The sequence below is a fragment of the Urtica dioica genome, chromosome 4 (genome assembly GCF_054948205.1).
Source record: "Urtica dioica subsp. dioica isolate 48M chromosome 4, U.dioica_male_clone48M_v1_H2, whole genome shotgun sequence".
NCBI lineage: Eukaryota > Viridiplantae > Streptophyta > Magnoliopsida > Rosales > Urticaceae > Urtica > Urtica dioica.
In genome coordinates, this window is record NC_142759.1 from 6,712,085 (window position 1) to 6,724,804 (window position 12,720).

The following is a 12,720-nucleotide window of genomic DNA, read 5'->3' on the forward strand; positions in this document are numbered from 1 at the left end:
GGTTTACATTCTACAATATTTGTTTCTTTCCATGTTATAACATGGTTTTATTTAATGTTGAACATCATCGGTGAATGCTTTGAAAAAAATTTCATTTTATTATCTGTTTAATACCAGTGCTACTGTTTGTAAAAATTTTACTATTTTGGGTTACAGAGTGGAAATATATGACAATAAACGGAAATGAATACCTTGAAAATTTGTTCGAATGAATTAATAACACATATCATTTGAATATAATTTCATCCTAAGAACAAACTTAAATTTTAATTGAGTTATTATAACTTTTTTAATGAATATAGCATCTGCAAAAATGATAATGACAAATATAGGAAAATGCTAACCATGCGTCTGCATAAATGATAATGACAAAAATAAGAAAATGCTAACATAGAAACTTGAGAAGTGAAAAAAATGTCAAAATGTGTACAACCCAAAATACTTCATAAATATAGTAAAAATTAAAAGTGCAAACAGGGGAAAAACATTGATCATTAATCATTTGAAGACTTGCATCCCCTCTTGTTGTGGCCCTGATTTCCACATTTGCTGCAACGTTGACGGTATGGGTGAAATAACTCAGACTTTGATCGATACCTCTTCATTTTTGGCCTTCCAGCTTGTCTTTTGTAAACTGGTGGATTAATTACATGAGCATCTTCAGGCAAATCCCACTCGCCTAAGTCTTCAATAGGGACAATATCTTGAGCGTAGATGGCAGCATAATTTTGACTAGTGTAATATGAGGGAACAAAGTCGAATGGTTTCAACTTCCTACGGTATAACGCCGCAGCCGCATGAGAACAAGGAAAATCATCCAGTTGCCAAACGCGACATGTACATGTCTTTTCAGCAATGTCGACAATTCGGTGAACAGCACCATCAATAACCTCAAGCTGTTGGTCATTGATGATGTTAACCTAAAGAGCAAAATAATAAAGCAAATTATTTAAAAACGATAATTAACACTAATTTCCACATATTAACAATAATATTTGTCCTGAAACATACCTCCATCGTCCGAGCATCATCTTCAGAGTTAAACAGAATACCGAAAGCATGCTCAGTAAGACCAGATAGCATTCGTGGAATAAGTTGTCTCTTCTCATTAAACCACCTTTGCAGCAAACTCCGATAACTCAAAACCAAACAAGCAACTGGCCAGCCACGCGCTTCGTTCATCACAGAATTCAAGCATTCGGAAATATTTGTCGTCATTACATTATACCTCTTTCCCATAAACTGACTTCGCGACCACAATTCAGGCTTCGCATCCAGTAAGTATTGTTTCATGCTAGGCTTAGACTCGGTCATCTTTGCAAGCCAATAGTCAAAATCTTTTTTAGTATATGCCTTTGCACAATTGTAAAAAAGAGGCCCATAATAAGCTTTTCCAAACTTTGCCTTCACATTCGCCCAAAGATGTTGCATACACACTGCATAATTAGCCTCAGGAAAAACTGCATGGATAGCTTTTGGAATAGATGTATTTCGATCTGAGACAATAACCAAACCATCTCTAACACCATAAACTACCCTGAGATGAGTCATGAACCAATGCCAAGATTTGTCGTTTTCAGAATCAACAATACTAAAAGCCAAGGGAAAAAGATGATTATCACCATCTTGAGCCGTGGCCAATAGTAATGTCCCGTGTGATTTACCTTTGAGAAAAGTCCCGTCCACTGAAATGACAGGACGGCAAAACTTCCAACCATGCACAGAAGCCCCCATTGCCAGGAAAAAATATTGGAAATTTCCCTGTGCATCAGTTTCTGTTACTGTGTAAGTACCTGCCAACACAGATGATAATCGTTAATTATTGGAAATAATCTCGTAAGGGAATTAAATGGAAATAACTGTAAATAAATAACATGTTCGTGTAAGCACATATAAACTGCTGTATGTATAGAATAAAAAAAAAACAGGAAACTATCAAGGATACAAAATTACCTGGATTCTTCTCTTTTATCATATCGCCTACAATGGGGAGATGAGAATATGATTTGTCATAATCACCGCGAATATCTTGTAAAACCTTGGAACGAGCCATCCACGCTTTATAATAGCTAATATCAACTTTGAAACGCAAACGCATGATCTCCACAACTGCTTTTGGTGTATATTTGTCAGCCATTGAGCTTCGAAAATCATTGTTAACAACTTTGCTAATCAATGAAGATGACACTTGTTTATGACGATGTATAAGGTTCTTTCCAAAGCAATTATGATCTTTGTTGAAAGACCTAATCACCCAAAATTTGGAAACAGAACATACACTAGCATTCAATTTCCACGAGCAATCAGAATTCAAACAAACAATACAATATCGCGTCTTGCTAGACCTTTTCACCCGGAATTCGAAATTGTTTCTCAACGCAATAATAGTCAACGCTGAAATCATTGTCTCTTTACTCATAAAAATGTTATCGACATCAACTTGAACATTCATCGGGCAATTTTTCAACTGCGTCTCGTCAAAAACAGTTCCACAATCTGGAAACTTTTCAACCAAGCTCAAAGAATCACATTTTTCCAAGGACTGACGTTCAAAAATTTTAACTGTTAAATAAAAAAAAAATATGAGAGTCGGACCAGATCTAAACAAGTTAACGTTTTAAAAACAAAAAGACACGAAAACCTACCAGACTCCACCAACGACCAAGACGCAGAATCCATCAGAAACAAATGGTTTCTTCCAGCCGCTATTTTTTTTTCTTCTGCTAAAAAGAACCAGCTGGAACAAAAAAATACGTGAGAATGCTTGTGTTTCAAAAAAATTTCGTCTGCTATAAAAAACCAGCTGGAACAAAAAAAAATACGTGAGAATGCTTGTGTTTCAAAAATTCAAACGTTCCAAAATTTAAAATAAAACTGCTCCCTGAATAATAGCAACAAGTCAGAGTGTTTAAAAAAAAATATCACGCAATGAAAAAACAAGCGCATAAACAAGAAAAATAAAACGTGTAATACACCCCTTAATTATAGAAGTAATTGACCTAATAAACATTAAACCACTAACGCTAAAAAAAACCAACACCTACGGAAAAAAAGCAGAACGTGTCACACGCAGTGAAAGAAAACACACGCAATGGGAAAAAAAAACACTCATAAACCTCATTAACACACGTATACGAAAAAAAATTAATACTTAAACAAACTGACTTAAAATATTGGAGGATAAAAAAGTAAAACAATTACTGCCACCTAATGTGGTTGGCTATTTCCCTAAAAAACACCAAACATAGGCTATAACCCAAATCAAACGTTTTTTTTGGCTTAGTTGCTTATAAAACTCTTTTTTTTTCTTTCTTCTATAATATTTGACGACCCATATGATGCGCAGAACATAATATATATTATTTTCCTCTGTTGTTATCAAGAGACAAAGAAACATTTACTGATTTGTTTTATTTTTTTACACCAATTCATAGCATCTATTGGGAAACGGTATGTAGCTAAAAAAACAGAAGAATTATAGTAAAACATCTAGCACTGAACTAGACCCGGCAGCTTTGCTGGCAGGTTTTTTTTTTTTTTTTTTTTTTTTTTTTGGATCATAATGTAAGCCAAAATAAGTCATATTTCACTGACTCACTAACTTCCAATCACATGCCCATTTTCATAGCCATGATTGATGATTCTGTGTCTGCTATAGATTTCACATAGTATCTTTGGCCAATAATAAGAGTCATTGTACCTAGCTAAAACTTGCATGGTCATTTATGCAATTCGCTAATATATTCTATATATTTAAGGGAAAATAATCAAAGTTGAGATTGAATAACACACTTAATCTCCACTTGACGTACCCACTTGTCCTTGCATAAACAATCAAAAAATCATTGTTGATATTCGATATATTATTGTACGGCGAAAGAGATCTCGCTAATGATCTTCTCCAAGTACAGATATCGTTTTTTGTGGTCCAAGTCGTCTGTATTTAGGCACCGAGATATCTTTCTTCTGCCATGCAAAGCTGTCCTGTATTTTCGTCTTACTAACGAACCTTGATATCGTTCATCTGAATCAAGCCTATGCCAGAGCAAAACGACAAAAAGAAAGAAAAGAAAAGAAGAGAAGGTAAATACCCAAGGACTTGTGGGAAACATAATCAGTGAACCTTGAATCTCGCCGAAGAAAATAATACACGTTGGGGATTATTAAAATATGTGTAGTAGACAAGAGATAGTGAAGTCTCTGTTTCTTTTCTCTAGTCAACAATATGGTTTTGAATGAGCTTATGACGAGTTTCTCTGTGGTGGTTATAATAATGCACGATTTCTTGATCTTTATAAGAAATGATAGACGTGGCCGACCCAAAATTGGGATGCTTGAAGTCGTGGCGGCGTTTGAAGTTTCAACCAATTTGAGAGTACAAAAAAACTTGTAATGAATCGTCTGAGGAAAAAAAAATTTATGATTCAACCGGAATATCTGTACAAAAGTACATGATAAGAGAGAAAGTAATGGTATTTGTGTATCACATAAATTTCCAAATATAATCTTGATACTAATACAAGGAATACAGAGAATCACACTCTTTGAATTACTATGTTTGTTTGAAAAAAAAAAAGATAAAATTACGATGTTTGAACTCTGTAGTTACATCGTGAGCAAAAAAAAAAAAAACTTTGTAGTAACATAACTTGAGATTTTTGCTTTTAAGAAAAACAAGTTTCTGCTGTGTTCAGAGAAAGCTATAAGCCCGATTGGCTGCAAAGGTTCTCAATGTATTATCATAATTCATCATAAAGACACAAACCTCTCATATGATTTTATTTGAAATGTTTAAAACCTCTCCGATCATTCCTGGAGGAAGACCAGCAGAGGAAAGAGTAGACCTCTCGTATGTTAGAAGCCCAAGTCACCCAAGCATAACTAATATGATAAAAAAACATTTCTCAGAGTTTACAACATCTTAAAATAGAGGTAACAAAAACCCAAAATGGACAAAACTCTACACACACCTAGACTAGTCATGATGGTCCTGATATCTGCTTCCACGACAATGGCTTTCAAATTTCTAAATTTAACAAGGAGAAGAGCCATATATATATATATACCAGTCATCTCGGCTCCACAGAGTGTTGCCACATGTATTCCGAGATATCTATACGTGCATCAACGTTGAATTTGAATCACTCCGGTGAGCGGGCAAATCCACTTAGGCTTCTCCGGACTGGTCTGGTTCACGGGTGAACGACTCTGCCACTGTGCTCTCTTACCTTCGCCTGAATTCTCGGCAGCTGTAGCAACACCATTAAACACAGAGCCATTCCGACGGTCCCACAATTCTTCCATAATCGCCTATCCCCGAATTGCAAACTCGTCCTAGGTCACCACTTGACAATTCAGCATATCATTTGGATCTAAAATGGTTCGTATCATGGCTAACCTCTCGTACGTTTTACAGATTAACATAAACTACCCAGAAGTTCAGAGTTTATGATTTAAATATATGTATACTTCAAAACCAATTTTCATTACATATACTTGTCTGAAATTACAATAAAAGTATTCGATTTTTGTTTTTTTTTTTTTTTTTTTGTTTACTTCTAGATATGCCATTTTTTCTACTTCAGAAAAAAGTTAAACTTACTCTGAACAAGACAACAAGATTATGAACACGTCATATAGAATTACAATGGCTATATTTAATATATATCATTTCGTAATTTCACATATAAAAATCAATAATAATAAAAAAAAAGGTTCTTGCATTACATTTGACCTAAACCCTCATGTTTATCAAGTGGTAAATGCTGAGCTACTGGGTTAGTGATAATTGATAAGATAAAACTCATGGTGCTTAACATTAGTATTCACAGCCTGACAGGTAACATACCATAATTTGTTGGTCAAGTATTCATTTCCGTAAGATAAAAATAAAATACAAAAACTAACGGACTTAAAATTCCAAAAATAATTAATTTACGGACTGAATGTCTAAAATTCACATATGAGTGTTTATTGTTTCTTTGCCAAAAAAACAAAAAACAAAAAACAAAAAAAAAAACGAAAAAAGAGAGAGAATATACCGATCACGGCCAATCGGCATCACCACGGCCATGCTCTCTCTCTTTATTGACGAATTTGATCGCACCTTCCAATGCCACGTAAGCGGCGACGTCGGTCACGCTCTTGCTCTGAACGGCGTAGTCAAACACCTCGTACGCCTCGGCCACCATTCCTTTCCTGCAGAGATTCCTGACCATGACGTTGTACGAGACCGACTGGATCTCCGTCCCGGCCTCTCTCATCCCGCGGAACAATTTCACGGCCCGGTCCAACATCCCGGCCTTACAGAACCCGTGCAGCATCGTGTTGTAGGAGCACGAGTTCGGCTCGCAGCCCCGCGAGCTCATCCCGTTGAGCAGCGCGTAGGCCCCGAGCGGGTCCCGCTCCCGGCACAGCCCGTTCATCAGCGTCGTGTACGTCACCACGTCCGGGGAAAACCCTTCCGACTCCATGGCCGCCAAATACTTCTTGGCCTCTTTGGCCCGCCCGGCCCTCGAGAGCCCGTAGATGAGCGTGTTGTACGTGATCATGTCGGGGCTCACGCCGTTTTCTTTCATCTCGTTGAACACCGCCACGGCCTCTCTCCCGCGGCTCAGAGCGCAGTAACCTTTCATGACCGTGTTGTAGAGGAAGCAATCGGGTCGAAAGCCTTCGTCTTTGAGGACTCCGAGGAGACGGGTCATCTCGCGGAGGTTCTTCGAGTTGCAGACGTTGTCGATGAGGATCGTGTACGTGACCAGGTCGGGTTTCGGACCGGACGAGGCTCGGGTTTTGTCGATGAAGGCGTGGACGGTCCCGAGGGACCGGCATTTGCAGAGGGTCTTGACGAGGAAGTTGTAGGTGAAGTCGTCCGGTGCCGTGTTCCTGGTGATCATTTCGTCGAACAGTTGGAGTGCGCTTTCGATTCTTCCCGCGGAGATCAGAGTTCTCACGGCGATGTCGGCGGAGACTTTGTCCGGTGCGAATCCGGCGTTGGACATTATGTTTAAGGCTTTGTGGACGGCGGAGAGGGTGGGATCCGGTGCGACGCAGGACTGGGCGAGTAATATGTGGTACGTTGACCGGTCGGGCTTGAAGACTGGGCTGGCTTTGACCATGTGGCGGAGGAGAGAGAATGTGTCGGAGAGATTGGACACCGAAGCGTAGGATTGGAGGAGCGAGTTGTGGAATCGGAGGTGGTCGAGTTCCGAGCTCGAGGTCGAGGTCGACGTGGCGGCGATGGAGTCGAAGGCTTGTATTGCGTCGGGAAGATTTGGGGATTTCGTTAGGGATTGGGTTAGGGTTAGGTCTTTGGGGGTAATGGAGTTATTGGGTCTGGATTTCATGACGGAGCGCAGTGGTTTTGCAAGCCGTTTCATTTTTTTATTATGTTTTTTTCTTCGTCTTCTTCGAGTGCTTACAATGAATTTTTTCAAGGGTTTTGCAGAGGTTTTTACTTTTTATGAACGGTTTTATCATTTCTCTCATCTTCACACAAGACGCTTGTCGTTTATTGTGTTTTGCGACTTTCTTTTTTAAAATGACGATCATATCCCTTTTCTTTTTTCTTTTTGATCAACTTGCACACAAACGCTTGTCGTTTATAGCAAGGGATCAGCTAATTTTTTGGGAATTTAAAAAACTATAGTCTAATAATTGATTTATAGCAAGGGATCAGCTAATTTTTTTGGGAATTTAAAAAACTATAGTCTAATAATTGAATAGTTATATTCACTTCTTAAAATATTTTTTGGGTGATTATTTTGGTGTTTAATTTCCCATCTATTTTTTTTTTAATATATATTTTGGAGCATAAAAAATAGTTCACACTATACGTACTAGCCTAATCAATTGATAAATTATATATTGTTAATGTTATTAAAAGTTTTGGTTAATGTTATTAAAAGTTTTGGTTAATTATACATGAGCTAAAAAATGACAAATTAAGTTATGTACTCATTATGTTTTTATAAAAATAAAAATAAAAAATAAAAAAAAAAGTTATGTACTCATTCCGCCTTTATATAAACAATCAATGTAACATGCATGCAATACGTATGCAGACAGATTATGCAGTAAAGAACCGTATCTTGAAGCATGTTAGGGTTTTGAGCGTTGAGAATGTGATGACTCGTATATTAATTTTACTCTTGTAATAACACTTGAAAGAATCAAAACCTAACTCTGAGATTAAGACAACTTATAGAATTTCGAGTGTGGCTCTAAAATAATTAAGTAACAAGTACATGACAACAGAGGCTAAATTAATGTTACATATGAACTCCTACAACCGCAAGAGGAGATGATTAAAAAATAAAAAAAATAAAACACATGAAATGGCTCGACGACATGACAATTTTATGATGATATATTAATTTGCAGTGAAAGAAATATAGTGATCCAAAAGTTTCATATTAAACATTCATTTTCGTTGACCAAGTAACACGAGATCAACAATCACACAAACGACATTACACGCTCCGCTTCCTTAACCATGCTTGAGCAAGATATGCTAATAATGCTCAATGATTTATTGTAGTTATTACTTAGGCTTAGGCTTCGCTAGAACCCAGACCTTTTTATCCTATATCTCACTTCCACAAACATTTATCATTTATACGGATCAGTAGGAGTAGTTTAGAAAGAGCGTTGACCATTGCAGTCCAAATTGTCACCGTAGCTGACTCCAACTATGTCACAATACCTTTTGAAGAACCCAATCCTATCAGCCACAGCGCCAGGCTGGCGGCCCCCGCATTCGACCCCACCGTTGATGATGTTTGTGATGACGCCGTATCCCGGGGCCCGCCCGGCTGACCAGTCGGAATCAGACGGCCTCCAACGGCCGGTGATCACGTTGTGGCAAGAGGGCTTGTTTCCCTGCGGCGTCATCCAAAACCATATGGCGGTCTTGAACGACACTACCGGGTCGGCTGCCACCAAATCCGGGTTGTTGATTAGGTCTAGACCGAGCGCTTTACCGGCTCGCCCATAGTTGTAGTTGCTAGAAGTAGAGCAAAAAAAAAAAAAAAAAACATTTAATCATAACCGGGAAAAGTTTGAAGTATATGTAAATTAATATTAATTGCTTCGTTTATACTATTTTGTAGTATCTTTAAATGATTGTAACCCGCTTGCCCTTTTTTTTAATCCGAATCCTTTATCCCTTTTAGTGTCTCATTCGGTGTCCTCACAATCGAAATAAGTCACGTCATTATTTTATTTAATTATTACATTATATTTATTTAAAAATAGAGACAAAAGATCTGGATTTGCCGATCATCTATCATCTTTCGGTGTCTAATTTAGTGTCCCTCTAATCAAAATAAATTATTCTAATTATTTTAATTTATTTTTAAACAAATATAAACCGATAATTAAATAAAATGATAACATGACTTATTTTAATTGGAGAGATATAAAAAGAGACACCGAAAGGAGACAGAGTATCTGGGTAAGAAGTAATCTACTAGCAAAAGAACTTACCTATTAAATACTATTTTGGACCCTGGTTTTTTTTTTAGTATATTTTTGGTCCCCAGCCTATCCATTGACTTTATTTAGATCATTTTTAAAACAAAACAAAAATTAATCTTTTTAATGGAATTCGACACACGAAACATATTTACAAAAGAAAGTAAAGTATGTTCAATTTTAAAAAATTTCATTAAAATGAAATGAGGCTCTAAAAACTAAAATTGTGTAACATTTTTTAGTGTTTTATAATAAGTTATAAACCATTGATCGTTTATAATTTACGAAGTCAGTTTACGAATGATAAACTATATGTTTATAAATTTACCCCGGCACGGTGAAAGTGAGCAATACTGATCTAAATTTTGTCCTGATATTTAAAAAAAAAATGCTCTGATTTTGCCAGGCTCAATATTATTGTAGGAAGATTAAATTTTGTTAAAAGGTATATATCTTAAAGGTGTGGGGTTCCATCTAAAACCAAGCTTGGTAATTAGAGGAGTAACCCACGAACCTTATAAAGAGCACATGATCGTAATACCCAGTCGATGTGGGACTATCCTTGATAATATATAGTAAAATTTCAGTGGTGTAGGAAAAATGAAGAAAGATAAGAGCAGCGGAGAAGATTACTGAGTTAGTTGGATGGGTCCTCGGCCATAGTATTTACGGCCAGAAGCGCAAGGCCATTGAGTGGAGGAGCAGTAATCAGCTTGGTTTATCGCTCTCACATAACAATATCCCCATGCATATGGTCCATCTGGTGCGCTTCCCCATCCTCCTAAATAATAATTAAATTAAATAAAATTAGAAATATGTAATAAAAATTAAAAAAAAAATCATAATATTAGAAATTGTACTGAAAAATTAAAAACTTTATCTTCCAACTTTCCAATTTTTTTTTTGTGTACTACACATGTATTTCATATATTCTATTGTTCATTGGCACGTATGTATATACATACAACCTGTGGTTTCTTTAGAGGTTTGCCCGAAGAAAGCAGCCAGCTCTCGGCGGCGGGCAGTGAGGTCACCAGTAGTGCAGAATCCGGGAAAAGACCTCGCGGCATTGACAAAAGCCTCGTAAGTGTAGAAATAACGGGCGGGACAAGCACCGTCGTTGCGGTGTTTGAGAAACTCGTTGAAAAGCGAAGCGCTGACGAGGCGGCCGACGTCGTTATTATTGCCGCCCCTGGTGGCGGCGGTGCATTGGCTCTGGCAGCCGGCCCCGCAGTAAGCGTCTGTGGTGCCGCACCACCCGTAGCCGCTGCAGCACAGGCTGTTGGGGCACCAAGCGCCTCCGTTTTGTCTTCCACACTGCTCTGCCGAGGCTAGTCCCACCATGAAGATGATCAATAAGCTCGTAAAACTACTTAAATATGACCTCTTCATATTGCGTTTTGGGTGTTTCTCTCCGGGATGGCCTCTTTCTAATGTTTGGAAGTTTTGGTGTTAGATGAGTTGGGACGTGTATATATATATAGTAGTTGAGAGCGATGATTGAGATACCCGGTTATTGGAAAATTACCCACAGGTAAACTTTTTTTTACGTGTGTACTCGTCTAACTTTATCTTTTAATAAGCAGTATGTTCCGCGCATTGCTGCGGAATAATTAATATATTTTAGTCTAGAGGAAAAAATCTATAAAGACATGTCCACAAATATTTAAGTTTGAAAAAAAAATGTATTTAAAGTTTTTTGGAGACATTTTTATTTTCTGACAAAACAAAAATCGGTACGAATGAACATTATTTGTATTTAAGGTCTAATCTCTTATTTTTTTTCTTTTAAAAAAAATTAAAAAAAAAAATCATGGTTTACCCATCGATATACGAGCATTGGGCCGGGTCCACAAAATCATAGCCCAGTTGGGTCCACATTACAAATCCAATTAAGCCCATCGTTAAATGACTCGGCCAAAATTCACCGAACAAGGTTTGTGACGACGACATCCATACCCCTCGGCAAGAAGGTTCACAGACCCGACAAGACAGCCCCCGCCATTGCTCGGGCCAGTGTCCTCGGTGCTCATCATTTGCGGCTCCTTGGCCAAGTCACCTCGTCCTTCCTTGCTTGGTCTACACCAAATCAGTCTTTTAGCCCTGATCACATCCTAACAAACTAGGTCAACAGCCGTGACAATTTTATTAGCCGGGACAATTAATGATACACAAGCGATAAGTCGCGGCCCGTAGTGATTTTCAATATTTTATTCGCGCGACACCAAATATCGCTGATCATTTAGCCGCGACTTTTCAGTCTACAAACGTGACAAATGTCGCGATTGTACGCTCTATTTGTTGCAATCGGATTTTTTGGACTCAAAATTCTCTCTCATTCTCTTTCTCTAAAAAAAACCTAAGCATTAGGAAATGGAGAATTTCTCTACCCTAGCTCCTTTTCATTTGCTTTATAGGTGACTCGTCAAATGTCTTTGGCGGGAAGCATAGATCAACAAGCGTGCTCGAGCGATGTTGAGATGTGATCTTCTTCGGTAAATGGCAATCGAGAAGACACGTGAAGGGTAACTTCATATTCGACACGTATACTCTAAATCTTTGGTTCAGAAAACTACATTAGCAATAATAAAATAGGAAAAAAAATGCAATATATATATATATATATATATATATATATATATATATATAATTAAACATTTTAAGTTTATTTTTATTTTAAAATTTATAAATTCCTATATTGGATAGTTGACTTTACTGAGTCTTTTTTTTCTGTTGCGATTCGCATACCGATTCTACACTCTCATTATTATAAAAATTGAAAATGTATTAGTGATATAGAATATATTTCGTGGAAGTGGGTGATCGCCTAATGTTTGATTGCTATGCCATTGCCATGAAAGAGCAATATGATTGCTATTTACTGGTGCTTATTGGACTACCTAACAGTCTATTGGTTATTATTCCTTATTTCTACAAGAGTAGCATTTTTTTCCACAGCCAACTGGAACATTTAGCTAAATAAATTACGTAGTGCAGCGGGCACTAATTCATTTTTATTTACCACGCTTAACCTTATCCTTTTTATAGTGGTTGTTTTAGCTTATTATCATGTGCTTTCTTAGTCTCTTAAGAAATTTATGTAGATAGATAGGTTGAATAACGAATGCACGATCTTGTATTTGATAGTAACAAAAAAGTATATATAAACAATTGATATTAGTTAATTAATTTTTTTTTTTTTTTTGCATCAGGATATATAGTTAATAATTTGATCAATACAACGTA

At 37.1% G+C, this 12,720-nt stretch overlaps 3 protein-coding genes across 4 annotated transcripts; all 3 read right to left on the bottom strand.

The window, feature by feature from the left end:
• Positions 1–498: 498 nt before the first annotated feature.
• On the bottom strand, positions 499–5,264 carry LOC149399815 (uncharacterized). The gene is made up of 9 exons (XM_089610351.1): positions 5,229–5,264; positions 5,067–5,113; positions 4,799–4,881; positions 4,010–4,035; positions 2,346–2,542; positions 1,954–2,246; positions 1,012–1,793; positions 651–920; positions 499–549 (listed from the first exon to the last, which is right to left on the bottom strand). Exons 1-9 carry the CDS (start codon positions 5,262–5,264, stop codon positions 499–501), a joined length of 1,785 nt encoding a protein of 594 aa, XP_089466477.1.
• On the bottom strand, positions 4,755–7,505 carry LOC149399816 (Tetratricopeptide repeat (TPR)-like superfamily protein). Of its 2 annotated transcripts, none has more exons than XM_089611384.1 (2): positions 6,107–7,505; positions 4,755–5,334 (listed from the first exon to the last, which is right to left on the bottom strand). In XM_089611384.1, exons 1-2 carry the CDS (start codon positions 7,377–7,379, stop codon positions 5,264–5,266), a joined length of 1,344 nt encoding a protein of 447 aa, XP_089467510.1. In that variant the 5' UTR covers positions 7,380–7,505; the 3' UTR covers positions 4,755–5,263. The 2 variants fall into 2 exon arrangements, with proteins under 2 accessions (XP_089467510.1, XP_089467511.1); XM_089611385.1 differs by having other exon boundaries at positions 6,042–7,502.
• An 891-nt stretch (positions 7,506–8,396) lies between these two features.
• On the bottom strand, positions 8,397–10,900 carry LOC149399817 (basic endochitinase-like). The gene is made up of 3 exons (XM_089611387.1): positions 10,443–10,900; positions 10,108–10,255; positions 8,397–9,004 (listed from the first exon to the last, which is right to left on the bottom strand). The coding sequence occupies exons 1-3, from the start codon at positions 10,864–10,866 to the stop codon at positions 8,638–8,640; spliced, it is 939 nt and encodes a 312-aa protein (XP_089467513.1). The 5' UTR covers positions 10,867–10,900; the 3' UTR covers positions 8,397–8,637.
• Positions 10,901–12,720: the final 1,820 nt, after the last annotated feature.